Here is a 15,526-nt window from a genome sequence, read left to right as displayed (position 1 = left end):
AAGCACCACCTCCCTTGGAAGCCCATTCCATATTTTGGCAACCCTTACCGTAAATAATTTCTTCCTTATATCCAATTTAAATCTATTCTCCTTCAGTTTGTGGCTGTTATTTCTGGTAACCCTGAGAGGTGCCCTGGTAAACAGAGTGTCCCCTATTCCCTGCTGGCCCCCCGATGAGTTTGTAGGCAGCTACACGATCATGCCTCAGCCTTCTCTTGCGGAGGCTGAAGAGATTCAGATCCCTCAGTCTGTCTTCATAGGGTCTTACCTGCAGGCCCTCAATCATACAAGTAGCCCTTCGCTGAACCCTCTCAAGGTTATCCACATCCCTCTTGAAGTGCGGCACCCAAAACTGGACGCAGTACTCCATCTGCGGCCTCACCAATGCTGCACAGAGGGGAACTATCACTTCCTTAGACCTGCTCATGATACTCCTGCTGATGCAAGTGTGTGGTTAGCCTTCCTTATTACCTTGTCACACTGGCGACTCATGTTCATTTTTATGTCAACCAGGACTCCGAGATCTCTTTCCAGTGGTACTCAGAATGGTACCCCTCAGTGTATAGGTGTGTTGGAGATTCTCTCTCCAGGTGCAACACCTTGCATTTATCCTTGTTGAATTGCATCCTATTCTGATCTGCCCACTTCCCCAGTCTGTCCAAACCTGCCTGAATTCGCTCCCTGCCCTCCAGTGTGTTTACTATTCCCCATAGTTTAGTGTCATCTGCAAATTTGGACAAGGTGCTTTCAAGACCTTCATCCAGATTGCTGATGAAGATATTAAACAGTACATTATATGACTTTTCACACATTTTGTGTTTAAATATATAAAAACAAAAACAAACAAACAAAAACTATAAAAGGTACCCCTGACCCAGTTTAACTTTCTCTACTAAAAAACCAAACCAAACCAAACCAAACCAAAAAGAGATGATGTTGCTAGTTATGTTGACAAAGATTTTCAGACACCAGCATCCAAGGCTGATATGGACATGTAATAAGCCAAAAAAAATTAATGACAGTGGCTTAAAAATGCCAATAAACATGTTTTCATAAAAGACAGGTCTTTGTACGGTTTTCCTCGCTTTATGCTGTACATGCTTTCCTAGAAGCCGGTGCATAACTCGAATTCGCATAAATGGAACCCACTTCACAATGTAAGAAATAGGGATATGTTCCAAGACCTCAACTGTACTGACCCCCAGACCCATTTCTACCACATTTACAAGACAATTTTGGTCCCCACCAACAGCAGACAATACACACAAGCACAGGGTGGTGGTGAATGTTACCACAATGGGGACTGCAACTACAGAAACACGTGTTGGAGACAATGAGTGAGGAGCACAGATCCACACAGGAGACTATATTTTGGTGCACGTCACTCCCACAATGCACCACACAAAGCAGCTGACTGCAGGCTTTTACCACACCTATCGCATAAGAGTGAATATACATCTTGCATATAATGCATTTTTAGTATTAAAAGGGTAAGAGCAGATAAGAGTAAATTCACACATACAAAACCCACATAAAGCGAGGGAAACCTGTAACTACAAACTAGTCCTGTAAGTTTGGGTGATAAATGTCTATGACTGGCAGCTGTACAGACATGACACTGAAAAAAATAAGCAATATGCACAAAACAAACTTAAGAATTAAGAACTGATTAACAGATAGGTTGATAATTCAGCACTTATAAAATTACTTTTTACAAGCTATGTGGGTTCTTCTAGTGGAGATCTACAGGTATTTATTTTTGTCTGGATACTATTCAGTATCTTTCTCAGCCATTTTAGAGAAAATATAAAATCACAACTGGTAAAATATGCAGGAAAATAAAACTGAGTGCTAAATAAAGGGGCAATTCAGTTACAGTGACTGATCTGGCTCACTTAGTAAAGTGAGCTCACTTGACAACATGCATTTTACCATATTTACTCAATTCCAAGACAAGGTCTTTTCCCCCCATTCAACATGGGGAAAACAAAGCCACATTTTAGAATTGGATATCAAGTGATATCAATGCAGTCAGAAGAGGTGGCAGGAGTCCATGTAGCGTGGAGGCACATGGTAGCATGGCACCTGGCACTAGGGGCACAGTTGAGGGGATGGGGCAGATAGTCAGGCAGGGGAAAGGCTTCCTGCCCCCAATGCTGTTTGGTCCCCTCCACCACTTGCCTCCACTTTTCCTGCAGCAGCAGCTGGGGTGGGGAACAAGTTTAAGATAACGCCCCAATAATTAGATTTTATACAAAGAAAATGCTAAATGTGTTATAATTATCTGTGTATAGAATCTAATTATTGGGGGGTAATTTTAAATTCAAAGCTGTCTTGAATTCAAATAAATGTAGTTATAGTGTCAAATGAAATCATACATCTAAAAACAATGTTCATCACACATAAAAGATGAAGGACTGTATCCTGAAAAGCATCAACTTTAAGCCAGAAGAATAACCATGATCCTTGAATGTAAGCAGGGAAGTATCAAGTAGGAACAAGAAAGCTATATTACCTCTACATATGACATCAGTGAGACCATTACTAGACTACTGAGAGCATATCTGATGTCTAGACTTCAAAAAAGGTGTTGAAAAAATTAGAAGAAGTTTAGAAACCACAATTTAACTCCAGGAAACACGGCATATATTCAGCCATAATCTCATATCTATTTTAAATATTTAAGAAAGGAAAGACTGTGTTTAAAGGCACAAGTTCCTATCAAGGAAATATATTTCTGATAGTAGAAAGGCAGGCATAAAGAGATTCAATTGTTGGAACCTGAAGTCAGATAAAAATCAGATTAGGAGGGGGAAAAACACTGGCACAATTTACCTAACAATATAGCTATTCATCTTTTCTCAATGATCAGATACCTCTCCAGAAGACATGCTATTAATTCAAACAAAAGCAGTAAGCCTGATGAAGTAATTACTGGATGTGATATAAATCTGCGTTTTGGAAGATATCGGATACTATCACGAGCATGACCAAGTTGGTTCCAAATGTACTGGCACCTGCCTTTCCTGTGGATTAAACCAGCAATGCTGAGGGCGATACAGGTGTGTAGGCAGTTCAGTGTCTCCATATACAATGCTCAGGTTTTTGCACTCTGGAGGGATCACTCCAGCTTTGTTTCATCTTTCAAGCAGGGATTATTTTCAGCAAACTTATGTTTGACTCAGCATAAATTTATTGTCTCATGAGACAAACAGATGCCTACTACTACTAGCCCATATCAAGATCTATAGCTGCAAAGGTGTATACTCACTTCTACCAACTGACCTCAGTGTGAACTATTTAAATTAGTACATTTTAAGGCAGAGAGCACCCATATGATGCTCTAGAGTGAATAGAAGTGAGTGTACACATCTGCTGGTACACAACAACTGAGACAGGTTTCTGGTAAATTGGGTTACCAAACACAACTATGCTGGTTTACATACATTCAAGTCTTGTTTATCCTGTTTCTGCCAGAAAAAAGAACTAAAGAACCAGTAAGAACACTGTTCAGAGCCTGATATCAAAAGTACAAGGAAACCAATTAAAAATCAGACAGGAAATAATATTTTACCCAGTTGATTTAATTGCTTTAAGATAAATATACATTTGACAAACAGTTGGGTATAAAAAGCGCTTCCATGTAGACTCAACATACCCATTCAATCAGTAACTAAGAAACCTCATGTACCTCTCTGGATCCACTGGAGACCATCAGTAGAAAGCACCAAAATAAGTGAATTTAGTGTTTCTGATAATGAAAGGTAACCAAGTCAAGGTTTGTTTTCCCCCCTTCTTCAATGCTAAAGACCTCTAAGAAATCACCATCCCACCCCCCCGGATAGTTGCACCAGGAATTTTGCTCAAGATAAAACTGAGAACATTTTAAAGTGGACCTATTTTATAAGTAAAAATAACTTAAGGTTACAAGTATTTGAAGAGAGGAAGATATGATACAAGCTTGATCATATAAGAAGGTGAAGATAAGGTCATTGGATAAGCTATAATGCAAGGCAGATTCTGGTCTTTCTAGTCAATAAAAAAAATAAATAAATACATCACAGAATTACCCAGCGTGACATTTGTCTCACTGACCACACAAGATGCATCAAAATAAGTATTAGCTTATGCTATGCTAAATGAAAAACAACACATTAAAGAAGTCAAAGTTGTGCTTATTTTAAAGACTTTCCTTAATGTCATTAGTTACACATTATTTTTTTCACAGATTATACATAATGACTTCTCACTGAAGCAAAAGATACCAGCATTTAGATGTGGTCTGCTCCAGATGAAAACTGTAGCCAATAAAATGAATTATCTCTGGTATTTAAAATTAGTATGTAAAAGTTTAAATAGCCAATAAAAGCCAAATATAGCTATTTGATACAGTAGAGTTCACATCACCCATAAATGGGCGGTTCCGCAGCCTACTAACAAATTAAGACAAGCTGTTTGGCTGACTGCTGCAGCTTTTACTTCAAAGGACACTGCTTTGATCAGGTGCATTTCATCAGCACTCCTGCACAATTTATCTTCATGGTGGGATAAGGAACATAATCCTATGAAGTATCTCGGTTTTACAGTACCAATTTAGAGAGGGGTAGGAACTGTAAACATTCAGTGTTAAGAACCAATATTTATATTTAGCATTGAGTTTTACTGGGGGAGGGTGGAACTTGTGGTACTTAAGTCTCTTTTCAAAGCTAGAAGAATTATTTATTCTTTCATACCCCAGGACCAGAAATGGCTCAGAAACATTGAGTTACCTATGGGTTGGCATACATACCTACCAGTATGATTAAAGTCACTGGAACAATTAAACTAAAACCTCTCAAAAAGTACTACATACCTGTCCTTGCAAGGTTACACGATTTCTGCCTTGAACATGCCGATTAGAAACTGAAGAATGCCAAGGATGCATCTGACTTTGTTGTGACTGCGTCCGAACAATATCAGATGACTGTGTTACTTGCTGTGGAGTAATGTGGTGTTCTAGGTCATGTTCTAATACGTGGCTTGCACTGTCCTGAACAAAGGCTGAATCATCAAACTGGGGAAGGAGATCTTCCTGGAGGAGGTCCTCTGGATCAAGCCCTGTAAATGGTTCACCTTGAGATTCAACTTGATGAAGTAAATTCTCATCCAAAGATGAAAAACCATTGCTTTCTATAGGATCACTGAAATGGCTTATTTGAGAAGAACCAGCAGAAGCTGGAAAACTAATGTTCACAGGAGAGAGTTTTGAACTACTGAAGTTGCCCTGAGGATGCGCTGAATGCAACATTTGGAAACTATTTGAATTTAAGGGTGTGTTAGGATTCAACAAGTGCTCGGTGGTTTCTTGTTTGGTCCCTGCTCGAGATGTAAAGGCATCACTTCCAGTAAAATCAGATAAAGGATGCGTTTGTTGGCTACTAGAAAGAGTTGTAGAAGACTGCAGAAGGCTGGTAGAAGAAATGTGGTTGTTAGAGTAGGAATAAGAAAACTGCTGGGTATTATTGACTGGACAAGAAGTCATGGTTGGGGACTGTCCATCAAAATTTCCCTCTTGATTTCCACAGAAATGTATCGAAGCAGTTGCAGTTTGAGAAAATGGTTTAACAGGAAGAGGCTGTTGTGAAGCTGATGGATTAGCAACTGGAGGTGGGTGGGTAACATTGACTCTGTGTGAAGCAGACACATTAACCTCCATGAAGTTTTTTGGCTGACTCAGAGTGTCTTGCCCTGAGTTAGCATTGTTTCTGCTTTGTTGCGAACGTAGTGAGGCACACTGATGTTGCTGTTCATTGGCCTGAAATAAGGCAAAATCATGGTGTGCTACAAAGCTTTTATTTTGCTGCATAGTCTGAGAATGTCCTGGGTGAAAAGGGGACCCATTTTGATTTGGAATAGCTGTAGCAGTTTGATGACCCCACATAGGACTACCATCTGCAACATCAGGAAACATCCCATTGGATTGGTTTGGTGGATGGATTGGTGAGCAACTGAATTGAGAGTGAGGTGATAAGACACTGTCAGCTGGGCTGTTGAATGACTGATTTACTTGGTGAAGTTTCAATGAATCATACTGATTTAGCTGCTCAAATTCACTCATCTTCTGTTGAGCTTGGGTATCTTGCACATGATTCAATGTGTCTATGTGCAAAGGCTCAAATTCTGCACCCAAATTCAGTTCATCAACCAGTGAAACAGGCCCAGGTTGTACAAAGGCATCATCTGACAAACCTTCTAAGGTCTCACTAAAAAGGTTGGCATCATCAAAAAAATCCATCATAGGATCAGTCATCTTGATATACCTGCACTGCTTTAGCTTTTAACTCCAAGTGGAGTTAATTTAGCCCCCCTGCAGCAAACAGCAAATATTGTGTCCTGTGGTCACCACTTTATCCAAGGCATGTCAATATCCATTAGCGCTTCTGATGAAATGCAAGTCTTAAGTCTGTTAAAATATCCTAAAAAGAGAAAAAGGATAAAAATAAGGGCAATGACTTTAAACCAAAATTACCAGAGCTTATTTTTAAACTTTGTATAACCCTCCCTCCGCCCTCCCTAATATTTGTGAACTTTTGATTTGTCACACTCACAAATGCAGCATTTAGACTGCAAAGCTCTTTAGGACTAGGACTTGTTATTTATCTTTATGAAAAGTATCAAATGCAATTCGCTGAATGGCACTTTAAAAATATCTAATTAAAACAACATTTGATGTTTTGAATGCAACAATTTAATACTTTTTGTTCTATATTAATGAATGCATTGAAAAATTACATTTACAGCGTTTAAGCAAAAAACGACCAAATTCTAATAATAGAATGACTGCTTTTTTGTATATTTAGAGTCCCATAATGAATATGAAATTAATCAATTCCCTTGCAAAAAATATTCTTCAACAGCTACAAACAGTATAGGTAGTTTACTTGTAACAATTCCTGTACATGTAAAACACACAAGCAAATTCTGAGACAATATACGAAATACAGCTCAAGGCACCTGAGATATAGATAACCAGAAAACAACTGATGTGGCAAAGCCTGGATAACTTATTTCTTTCAATTAAACTGAATGAGTGTTATGTCATTTTAATGAAAATCTTAATTCAGAATTTCTTGTTGTAATTTTTAGCCTAACTGTCCTGTCAATTACAATTGGACATTAATAAAATGGATAAAAGTCAGACCATTCACGTTGTTTCTCATGCACTAGCAACTAGGAAATATGTAGTTAATATATTACTGTAATGCCACTATATTTTAATTATGTGAAAAACTGCAAGCCAGATTTAAACTGTTGCATTATATACAAAGATAAATGTAATTACCATTTACCTTTCAACTGTCTAGAATAAATTACAGGAACGTGTGGCCATAGCATTAAATATTTAGCTTAACTTCATTTAATAGCACTTAACCAAGATGCACAAAAGCATTCATACTAAGTAGGTTCTTATCTTTTTTGGGGATCAACTTTTCCTTCTCATGGGATCAAATCCCAATCTAAATCAATTAAACACAAGGGTAATCATCACTAGCAGAATCAGACCTCAAAATAAAGTCATTCCTACACTATGAAGGGGTCTATGTTAGCTGTTACCACACAGAAAAGATCCGGGAGTCATTATGGACAGTCTGTTAAAAACATCAGCTCAGTAGCCATCAAAAATGCAAACAAGGTGTTAGGGATTAAGAATGGAATTATAAGCAAAACTGAAAGTATCATTATACCCCTTCATAAATCCATGGTGCATCTACACCTTGAACACTGTGTCCAGTTCTGGTCCCCACACCTCAGAAGGAATACACAAGAACTAGAGAAGGTACAGAGAAAGGAACAAGGATGATTAGCAACATGAAGGTGCTTCCGTGTTAGGAGAGATAAAGAGCCAAGGCCTATTCAGTTTAGAAAAGAGATGCTGGGGAAGGTCATGATAAGGGTTTACAAAACACTAAATGGTGAAGAGAAAGTAAACACAGATTTATTTTTTATACCCTCTCAACACAAGAACTAGGGGTCACAAAATGAAACTAGCAGGTTTTGTTTTAAAACTAACAAAAGGAAGGGTTTTTTTTCCCCATGCAGCATGTAATTAAAGTGTAGAAGTTACTGCCACCAGATACTGTGAAAGCGGACAGTTTAGCCAGATTCAATAAGAGATTAGCCAAATTCTACTGGCAGCAGTAGTTAGTTAGCAAAGGAGTTAAGGATACAGCCTCTGAATCAGAACTTCTAAAGACCTTAAATGCTGTAGGCTGCAAATGTGAGGAACAGTGGGAAAACCACCCCGGTCATACGCACACTCTGCCTTTCAACATCCACTCTCTGCCTCTGCAACACACGATGCTGGGCAAGATGGATCTATGGTCTGACTCAGTAAATGGCAATTCTTATGTTCATGTGGAAAGAGAGATTGAAAACAGCAAAAAAAAAACTAACCAAGCCTGTGCATAGAACTGGCTAGTGTTCACTGATAAATAAAACAATATTCACAAAGCTAATGAAAAGAGCATATATAGATATCTATGTGATACTTTAGATCAAGAGTATCAAATTTACCTGGCCTTTGGGCTTGGATCCACACCAGAGGGGTCAGATCCAGACGCAGGGTCAGGGTGCCATAGGGGTTAATGCAGCTACTGCTCACCCCCACTGCCAACACATTCCCCAATGGGGCACCGTACCTGGGGATTTGGATGTGCCACTGCTCACTCTGCCCCCAAATTCCTAGCCCCTCTAGGAGGCCCACAGGTAAAATGACACTCCTTCTACAAGCCATGTTTGAAACCCTTGCTCTAAATCAGGGCTGTCCAACTGATGGCCCACAAAGGTTTAAGTTGCGGTCCCTAGGTTCCTGTCCAGCTGCTAGACTCCCCCACCAGATCAGGCTGCAACAACAACCAGAGTCTCCAGGTTCCTCCTTCCACTTTCACATTCTTTCTGTTTTTGGGGGGCAGAGTGGTGCAGAGTCAGGCCCTGGAAGCCAAAAGTGAGACCAGAACTGTGCGGGTCATCAGTCAGGAGGAATGTGCACAGACACATGATGCAGTGGTAGACAGGGAGTGGGGCACAACACCCAGGCCTGTGGTTCCTGGCCTCCACTGATGTGGCCCCCACAGCATGGAGTCCAAGTTGTGTGGCCAGCACAGCATAAGCCTCCCAGCTGCTTAGAAGTTGTATAGCCTTGCTCTAAATGATCTGAAATCTTACAGTCAGCCATGTTCCCCCTCAAAGGGCATTCTTTTGATGGTTGATTCCCCTGCACACGACCCCTGGACACCATGCATTATAACTCTATCCTAAAGACGCACATTCTAAATCTGAAAACATTTTATTCTGGATAGCATTGTATGCCTGGATAGCAGTCGATCTATCTATCTAGGTATCAGAGAAGTCTGAATAGTGATTTGTACCAAACATGCAGTATATTAAAAATAGTCATAGAAAAAAAAAAAAAGAGAGAGGAATAAGGAGGTTCCCCCCCAACAATTCCAAACTGTCCAAGTGCTGCTTGTCATTGAAGTTAGACTTTTTCAAAGGTGCTAAACTACTAGAAATAATATAAACTATTCTCTAACTTAATCTAATGCTAGTTAATGGGCTTGACTCATCAATTTATGATGAAAAGTAAGAAAGGTATCATTATTGTACAAACCCCTTATAAAAAGCTAGCAAACTAAACAACAGAATGCAGAAGAAGCAGGTATTCTGCAATTTAGTTTTTAAATGATTTTACACATTACATATTTTCTCATCATGGGAATTAATCCAGAAAGACTATTTGAATTTACTGGGATGTGTATTGGTCTTCTTGTAAATTTTCAAATACATAGCTATTTTCTACCAATTGAATCAATATTAAGATTGAACCACATTTTTGCTACTTAAAACATGATTAAAAAAACCCACACAGCTCCTATGTCTCAATTATTTCTTTATTTTAAGTTGGTCCATCACTTTAGGCCAGGGGCTAGAGTAGCATTGGGCCAGTCAATAAGCCAAACTGGACTGGCAGACTGGTCCTGTTTGCACTGTGTGCAGTACACATACCAGATCTGGCCTAATCCAACACATAGGGCCAGTCCAGGCATGTGCTGTATGCACCATACCAGGTCCAGTCCAAGACCTATGGGCAATACTATGGGACCAAAGATAAGGCTCTACAGGTCAGATGTGGCTTGCAGGCCATATCTTTGACACCCCTTCTTTAGGCTATGCCATACATATAAACCCTATAATTCCATGGCCCCAAACAGAAGTTAAACAAGATAAATAGCTTACAAAGATTAGCATATCTTCAGAATACAATTAAATGTGAAGGGAAAAGGAAGCAGAAGTGGAAATATTTGTGCCTCCAAAGACCTGCTTAGCCGTATACTCTTATTTACCATTTTAATGAGTTTTGCTGTTGAAGAAAATAAAGGGAAGTTTGTTCGATGTTAAGTTTTAAAATCAATTATGCTTATAACAGAAAGGCAGCTTGCATTCTTTTACACTGACTTGTTATAAAGAGTCACATTTCTCTTAACTTATTTGTGATAAAAAGTCTAAGAGTATTTGGGTCAGATGTCCCATACCATGCATTTATTGTAGTATGTCTGCAATATTCTTAAGGGAGAAATTTCAGCAGAACATATAGTCAAGTTACAATAAATACTGAAGGGGAAGGGAAACAGACTTATTTTGCTGCACTTTAATTAAGCAGCTAACTCATTACAAATGGGACAGATTTATACAACAGTATATTCATCACATTTCTGATTATCATCGGAAAAAATTAAGGGAAAAAATTAAGGGGGGGGGGGGGAGTGAAGCCCACTGCTTACAGATGAGCATCATGCATACAAGAGATAAGAACAAAGTATAAAATTGTGTAATAAGTGGTACCCATAGTAGGGGTGCGCGAAACGAGCCATAGTCAATTCAGATTCAGCCCAAATTGGGGGACAGCGATTTGATTAGTTGATTCAGATCACTATCCCATAGGTTCATAGATGTAGGGTTGGAAGGGTCCTTAGCAGATCACTTCTGAGCGCATGGGAGCCCTGGATCAGCAATTGGTGGTAGGGGGACCTCAGGTACCACCCCAGACCCAGGGGGCACCAGTTGCCGAGCCCGGGGGACAGTCCCCGAGCGCTCCGCAGCAGACCAGGAAGTGGACTGGAAGTGCTTCTGGTCCCTTTCTAGGTCCACCGCCGAGTGCCCTGGGAACCCTCCGCTCCTCTGGGATGGACGCTCCATCCGCCCCACCATCTCAGTGTTCATGAGCAACCTAGGACCTTGAGGGATGTAGAGACAGCTTAAATGCTTTTTCTATGTCTAAATCATCCAATCAATCCAAATCGATTCGGAGGGTTCCGATTCGATTCAGAGAGATTAAAGGGTCTTCTGATTTGATTCAGCCGCTGAATCGGGCCAAATCTCTGCCAAATCGAATCCGTGACTGAAGCTTTGCACAGCTCTAGTATATAGCTCTTATAAATACCTTCAGATTTCAAAGAACTGACTTGCATAAACATGTTAAATACAATTATTCCCCCAGAGTTCTGAAGTTCTCTATCCTTATTGTTAACCACTTGAATGCTTAAACGATATGCCCCCTTGAAGGCAGAGTTTGCTTACAACTCCCTGTTACTGCCCATGACAGATATGCAATAATGTAATTTGGAACCAAAGTGATCTAGAGTCTGTGTAAAATATTTGCAAAAACAATCTGCTGGTTATTTTAAGTAACAACATGATTAGAAATTGCACATGACAAGTTTCTTCCACAAGTTTATTTTCTGACAAAAAAATGTTAATACAGTGCCTGCATGGAGACAGAAAAGTGAAATCCTCACACCCATGGTACAAATCAGTGACTACTCAATATGAATTAACTCTTGTTAAGAGGTTCTTAAAACCTCACCAAATCACATCTAAGATGCCTCATCTATTTTGCTTAACACAATTAACTGGATATATTCGTGATTTCTCAATAGTTCTAACAGAAATCATACACCTCTTCTATTAAAATTAATATTCATTCCAAATTAATCTTAAAATATCTCCATAAAATTTTCAATTAGTTATGAGCAATTCACTAGAGACAAGAATTTTTGTGGGCAATACCTTTTTCTTAACCAACTGCATGGCTGGGCTAAAGTTGGACAATGAACTACAAGTATATTAAGCAATTTTTTTCTGCTTTTATTTGGTTTCTCTCACTTGTAATCTCAAATTCAGCATCTCCAAGTTTACCTCCATAGCAAAACTGACCAGCATTGCTATTTTGTATAACTATGGAACTACTGCAATTGCTATTTAGTGAAAAAAATCGTAAAAAACAAAATTAAAAAAAAAAATAAAAAAAAAAATCAGGCACTGCCCATGAAATTGGGCAAGGCTGGCAAAATCCACGAAAGAAAAAAATCTTACCAAAAATAAAATGCTGGCTCACAGGAGGGAGGCAGGAAAAGGGGGGCTGCCAGCACGAAGGGGAGTCCAAGATGGCTGCTGTCCCTGCCCCTCACTGCTGACTGGATGAGAGGGCTGTCCATCACATGGCCCCACCCCTCCAATCAGTAGCAAGGGAAGGGGCCACATGACAGATAGCGCTCAGCCAATTAGTAGACAAGGATGGGGGTGGCAGACATCTTTCACAAGCTCACAAAAATGGGGCAGGGCCCACAGGGGCCCCTCAGCCACAGGCATGCTGCGATATGCTAGCAAAAATGGCGGCCAGCCCTTTGATCTGCCTGCCAAATTGGTCAGCTGCCTCCTTGAGTTGGGTAGACACCAACAGATAACTGGTAAGCTATTTGAGTATATCAATATGAACATCTACAGAATAATTATTGCCTTTTTCCTAAAAATAAGACTATTTGCAGTTAACTTTGTCTTTCCTTAACTAAAAGGCACCATGCCATCTGTGATCTTCAGTCATGCTGTTGCAGCTAAAATGTAATATGTACATTTTCTGGGACAAGGACTTAGTTATCAAGGACTTAGTCAGTCAAGGACTTCTGTCCTGTGAAGCATCCTGAATAATTTGCAGGAGGAAAAAATAATTCTGTAGTCATGACTGAATCAGAAATAGGGACAACTCCTTCACGTTTCAATCACTGGTCATTCAACAAAGTACCTAAATTTTAATCAGGTCAAGTCCCTGTAAAGCAGTGATCTCCAACCTTTTTAAGAAGATTGCCTTTGGCATTTAAAAGCAACCCAAGATCTACTATATACTGCTGCCACCCCCCTCTTCCCTCCCCACCCAGCAGGTAAGTCTGTGGGGAGGGAAGTGGGGGGCAGATCAAGGCAAAGGGAGAAAAATTATTTGGAGGCGTGCCTTGCCAGCAGGCAAGTCTCACCTGGCCGGGACCCCACTCAATTTACCCCTGCTCCTGCTTCTGTAGCACTGTCCCTCACTGCGGGGGCCTTGATCTAACCCCCACTCCCTTCCTCCCCCATGAACTGACCTGCTGGGCTGGGGTGTGCGCATGCATGCACGCAGGCACTCAGCCCACCCACCCCAGCCTTGGATCGACTCTAAGAGGCTCCAAGATCTGCCAGTGGATCGAGATCCACTGGTTGATGACCACTACTGTAAAGCATAACAAAATATATTTAAAACCCCTAGTTACTAGCATTACTACATACAATAAAACAGAATTGCCTGGCTAGCAATAGAACTGGTTATAAATCAGGTCAATTTCCCTCTGCTTATGACCGTTGTGACCAAAAGGCAGTAAATATCAAAATTAAGCCCCCACCCCCACAAAAAAAAAAAGGCTGAGAGAAAATAAGGTAGAATACAATACAAGAAAACACAGATACCTATAAAAGACACAGATAGAAAAGAGAAAGCAGACACTGAAAAGGAAAAAAAAAATCTGATTTTATATATAACAATAAAAAACATGCCAATTTCTGGTTTTGAAAGTGAAATAGAAAGTTAATTGACAATAGCACACAAATACAAATTATAACAAGGAATAAGTGTTATGTCTTTGACTGCTGAGGTAAGTTCTGGAGAGACAATAGATTTTTTTTTTCCATCTTAACAAGGTGGCTTATTATTTGAGCAAGCTGAGATTAAACATTCAACCCAATATTCTGATATAATGACATCACTTTCAGATACTGTATATGAACAACAGCTCCATGTCAGAAGAGGCAGATTAAAAAAAGGTATTAGAGTTCCTTCCTGATCTCAATGATCACTTTTACAACAAAATTTGAGATGATAATATCCATGTTATAAGAAAAAAAAAAAAAACTAGATAACCAGAGCAAAGAAAATTAAAATTATTCAGAAAGCAACAAAGCAGGTATGTAGACAGAAAGACAGTCACAAAACAACAAAATTCAAAACATAAATAAGAGTTAGACTATGCACTGGGCAAGTTACTATTGAAACATTGTCTTTGATTTGAACTCGTACACCATTAGCATTCTAGCAGGGAATTCCCAATATATTATGATGAGCAAAATAATCTTCAACTCATTCAGTTCTTGAAAAGTGTTATGAAATATTTAAATTGAGAAAAAATAATTCTATCACAATGAGCTAAGATGACAGCAATGAAAGCTAGCGTAACAGTGGCAGTACCAGATTTAAAGGATTGCTATCAATAGTCAAGAAGAGAACTTTGAGATTTTCAGAGGGGTGTGTTTTGGGCGGGGGGGGGCGGGGAAATAGGTAATTGTATTACCTTAGGCTTAAGACCTGCCATACAACATAAGTTTTGTTTCTTCTAGTTCTCATTGGGCAGATATACACACAAAAACGGACACCTGGGGGAAAAGTCTATTTTCTATAATTGTCATCTGTAGCAAATGACAGCTAAGCAGCAAAGATGATAGCTTCCAAAAAGGCATTATCCATTATCTTTTCTATTAAGAACATTGTGGCTTCTTCGTTCCACTGAGAAAAACAAGAAATTATTTTAAGAGGACATTTCCTCATGGGAAGATACTAGCATGTACAATCAGAGCTTTATGACCATTTGCTATATTTCTTAAAACACCCATTTAAAAATGAATTTCAACTCAAGCTATGACCTGGTAAAGTCTCAGAAAATTACATCTATTTACAAAGCGCAGAAATTTTGGGGAGGATGCACTACATTTCATACATCAATATAAAAAGAGTCAACTGCTAATTAAGTGCAAAGCTCCATTCAACTTTATGAAGTTGCCAATAATGTCTTTATATTATACCAAAATTATTTTAGATTTTAATTCACAGTAGCACAATCATTTCCTTATGCATGAAAACAGAGGATAAATAGAACTTGAATACTTATTTAGATAAATACAACATTCAAGTAGTGCTGCCAACCTCGTGGAAAAGTCTCTCTCTCAAAACAGTTTTGTTTGTTTTTTTTTAAATGGCAGTTGGCATGTATTGCTTAAACAGCTAATAAAAGTGTATGTAGTATGTTTCAGATGCTGATGTATTCAATGCCAGATCTCTCATAATTGTAAAAGAAAAATTAAAAACAAGCTCATAGTATTCACAATCTTTCCCAAAAAGGTGCGTCTCAAAGAT

General features: G+C 39.2%; 1 protein-coding gene across 13 annotated transcripts in view; it reads right to left on the bottom strand.

The window, feature by feature from the left end:
- Positions 1 to 15,526, bottom strand: part of CHD9 (chromodomain helicase DNA binding protein 9) — a 205,391-nt gene that overhangs the window by 186,256 nt on the left and 3,609 nt on the right. For 10 of the 13 annotated variants that reach the window (XM_025207519.1, XM_025207521.1, XM_025207511.1 and 7 more), the window contains exon 3: positions 4,853 to 6,455. In XM_025207519.1, coding sequence (XP_025063304.1) covers positions 4,853 to 6,289 — 1,437 coding nt within the window. In that variant the 5' untranslated portion in view covers positions 6,290 to 6,455. Of the gene's footprint in view, positions 1 to 4,852; positions 6,456 to 15,526 lie in introns of those variants that run through there. The other 3 variants (XM_025207509.1, XM_025207510.1, XM_025207513.1) reach the window with 1 other exon arrangement.

This window comes from Alligator sinensis, unplaced genomic scaffold (genome assembly GCF_000455745.1).
Source record: "Alligator sinensis unplaced genomic scaffold, ASM45574v1 scaffold173_5, whole genome shotgun sequence".
Lineage (NCBI taxonomy): Eukaryota > Metazoa > Chordata > Crocodylia > Alligatoridae > Alligator > Alligator sinensis.
This window is presented reverse-complemented; position numbering and strand designations above follow the sequence as displayed.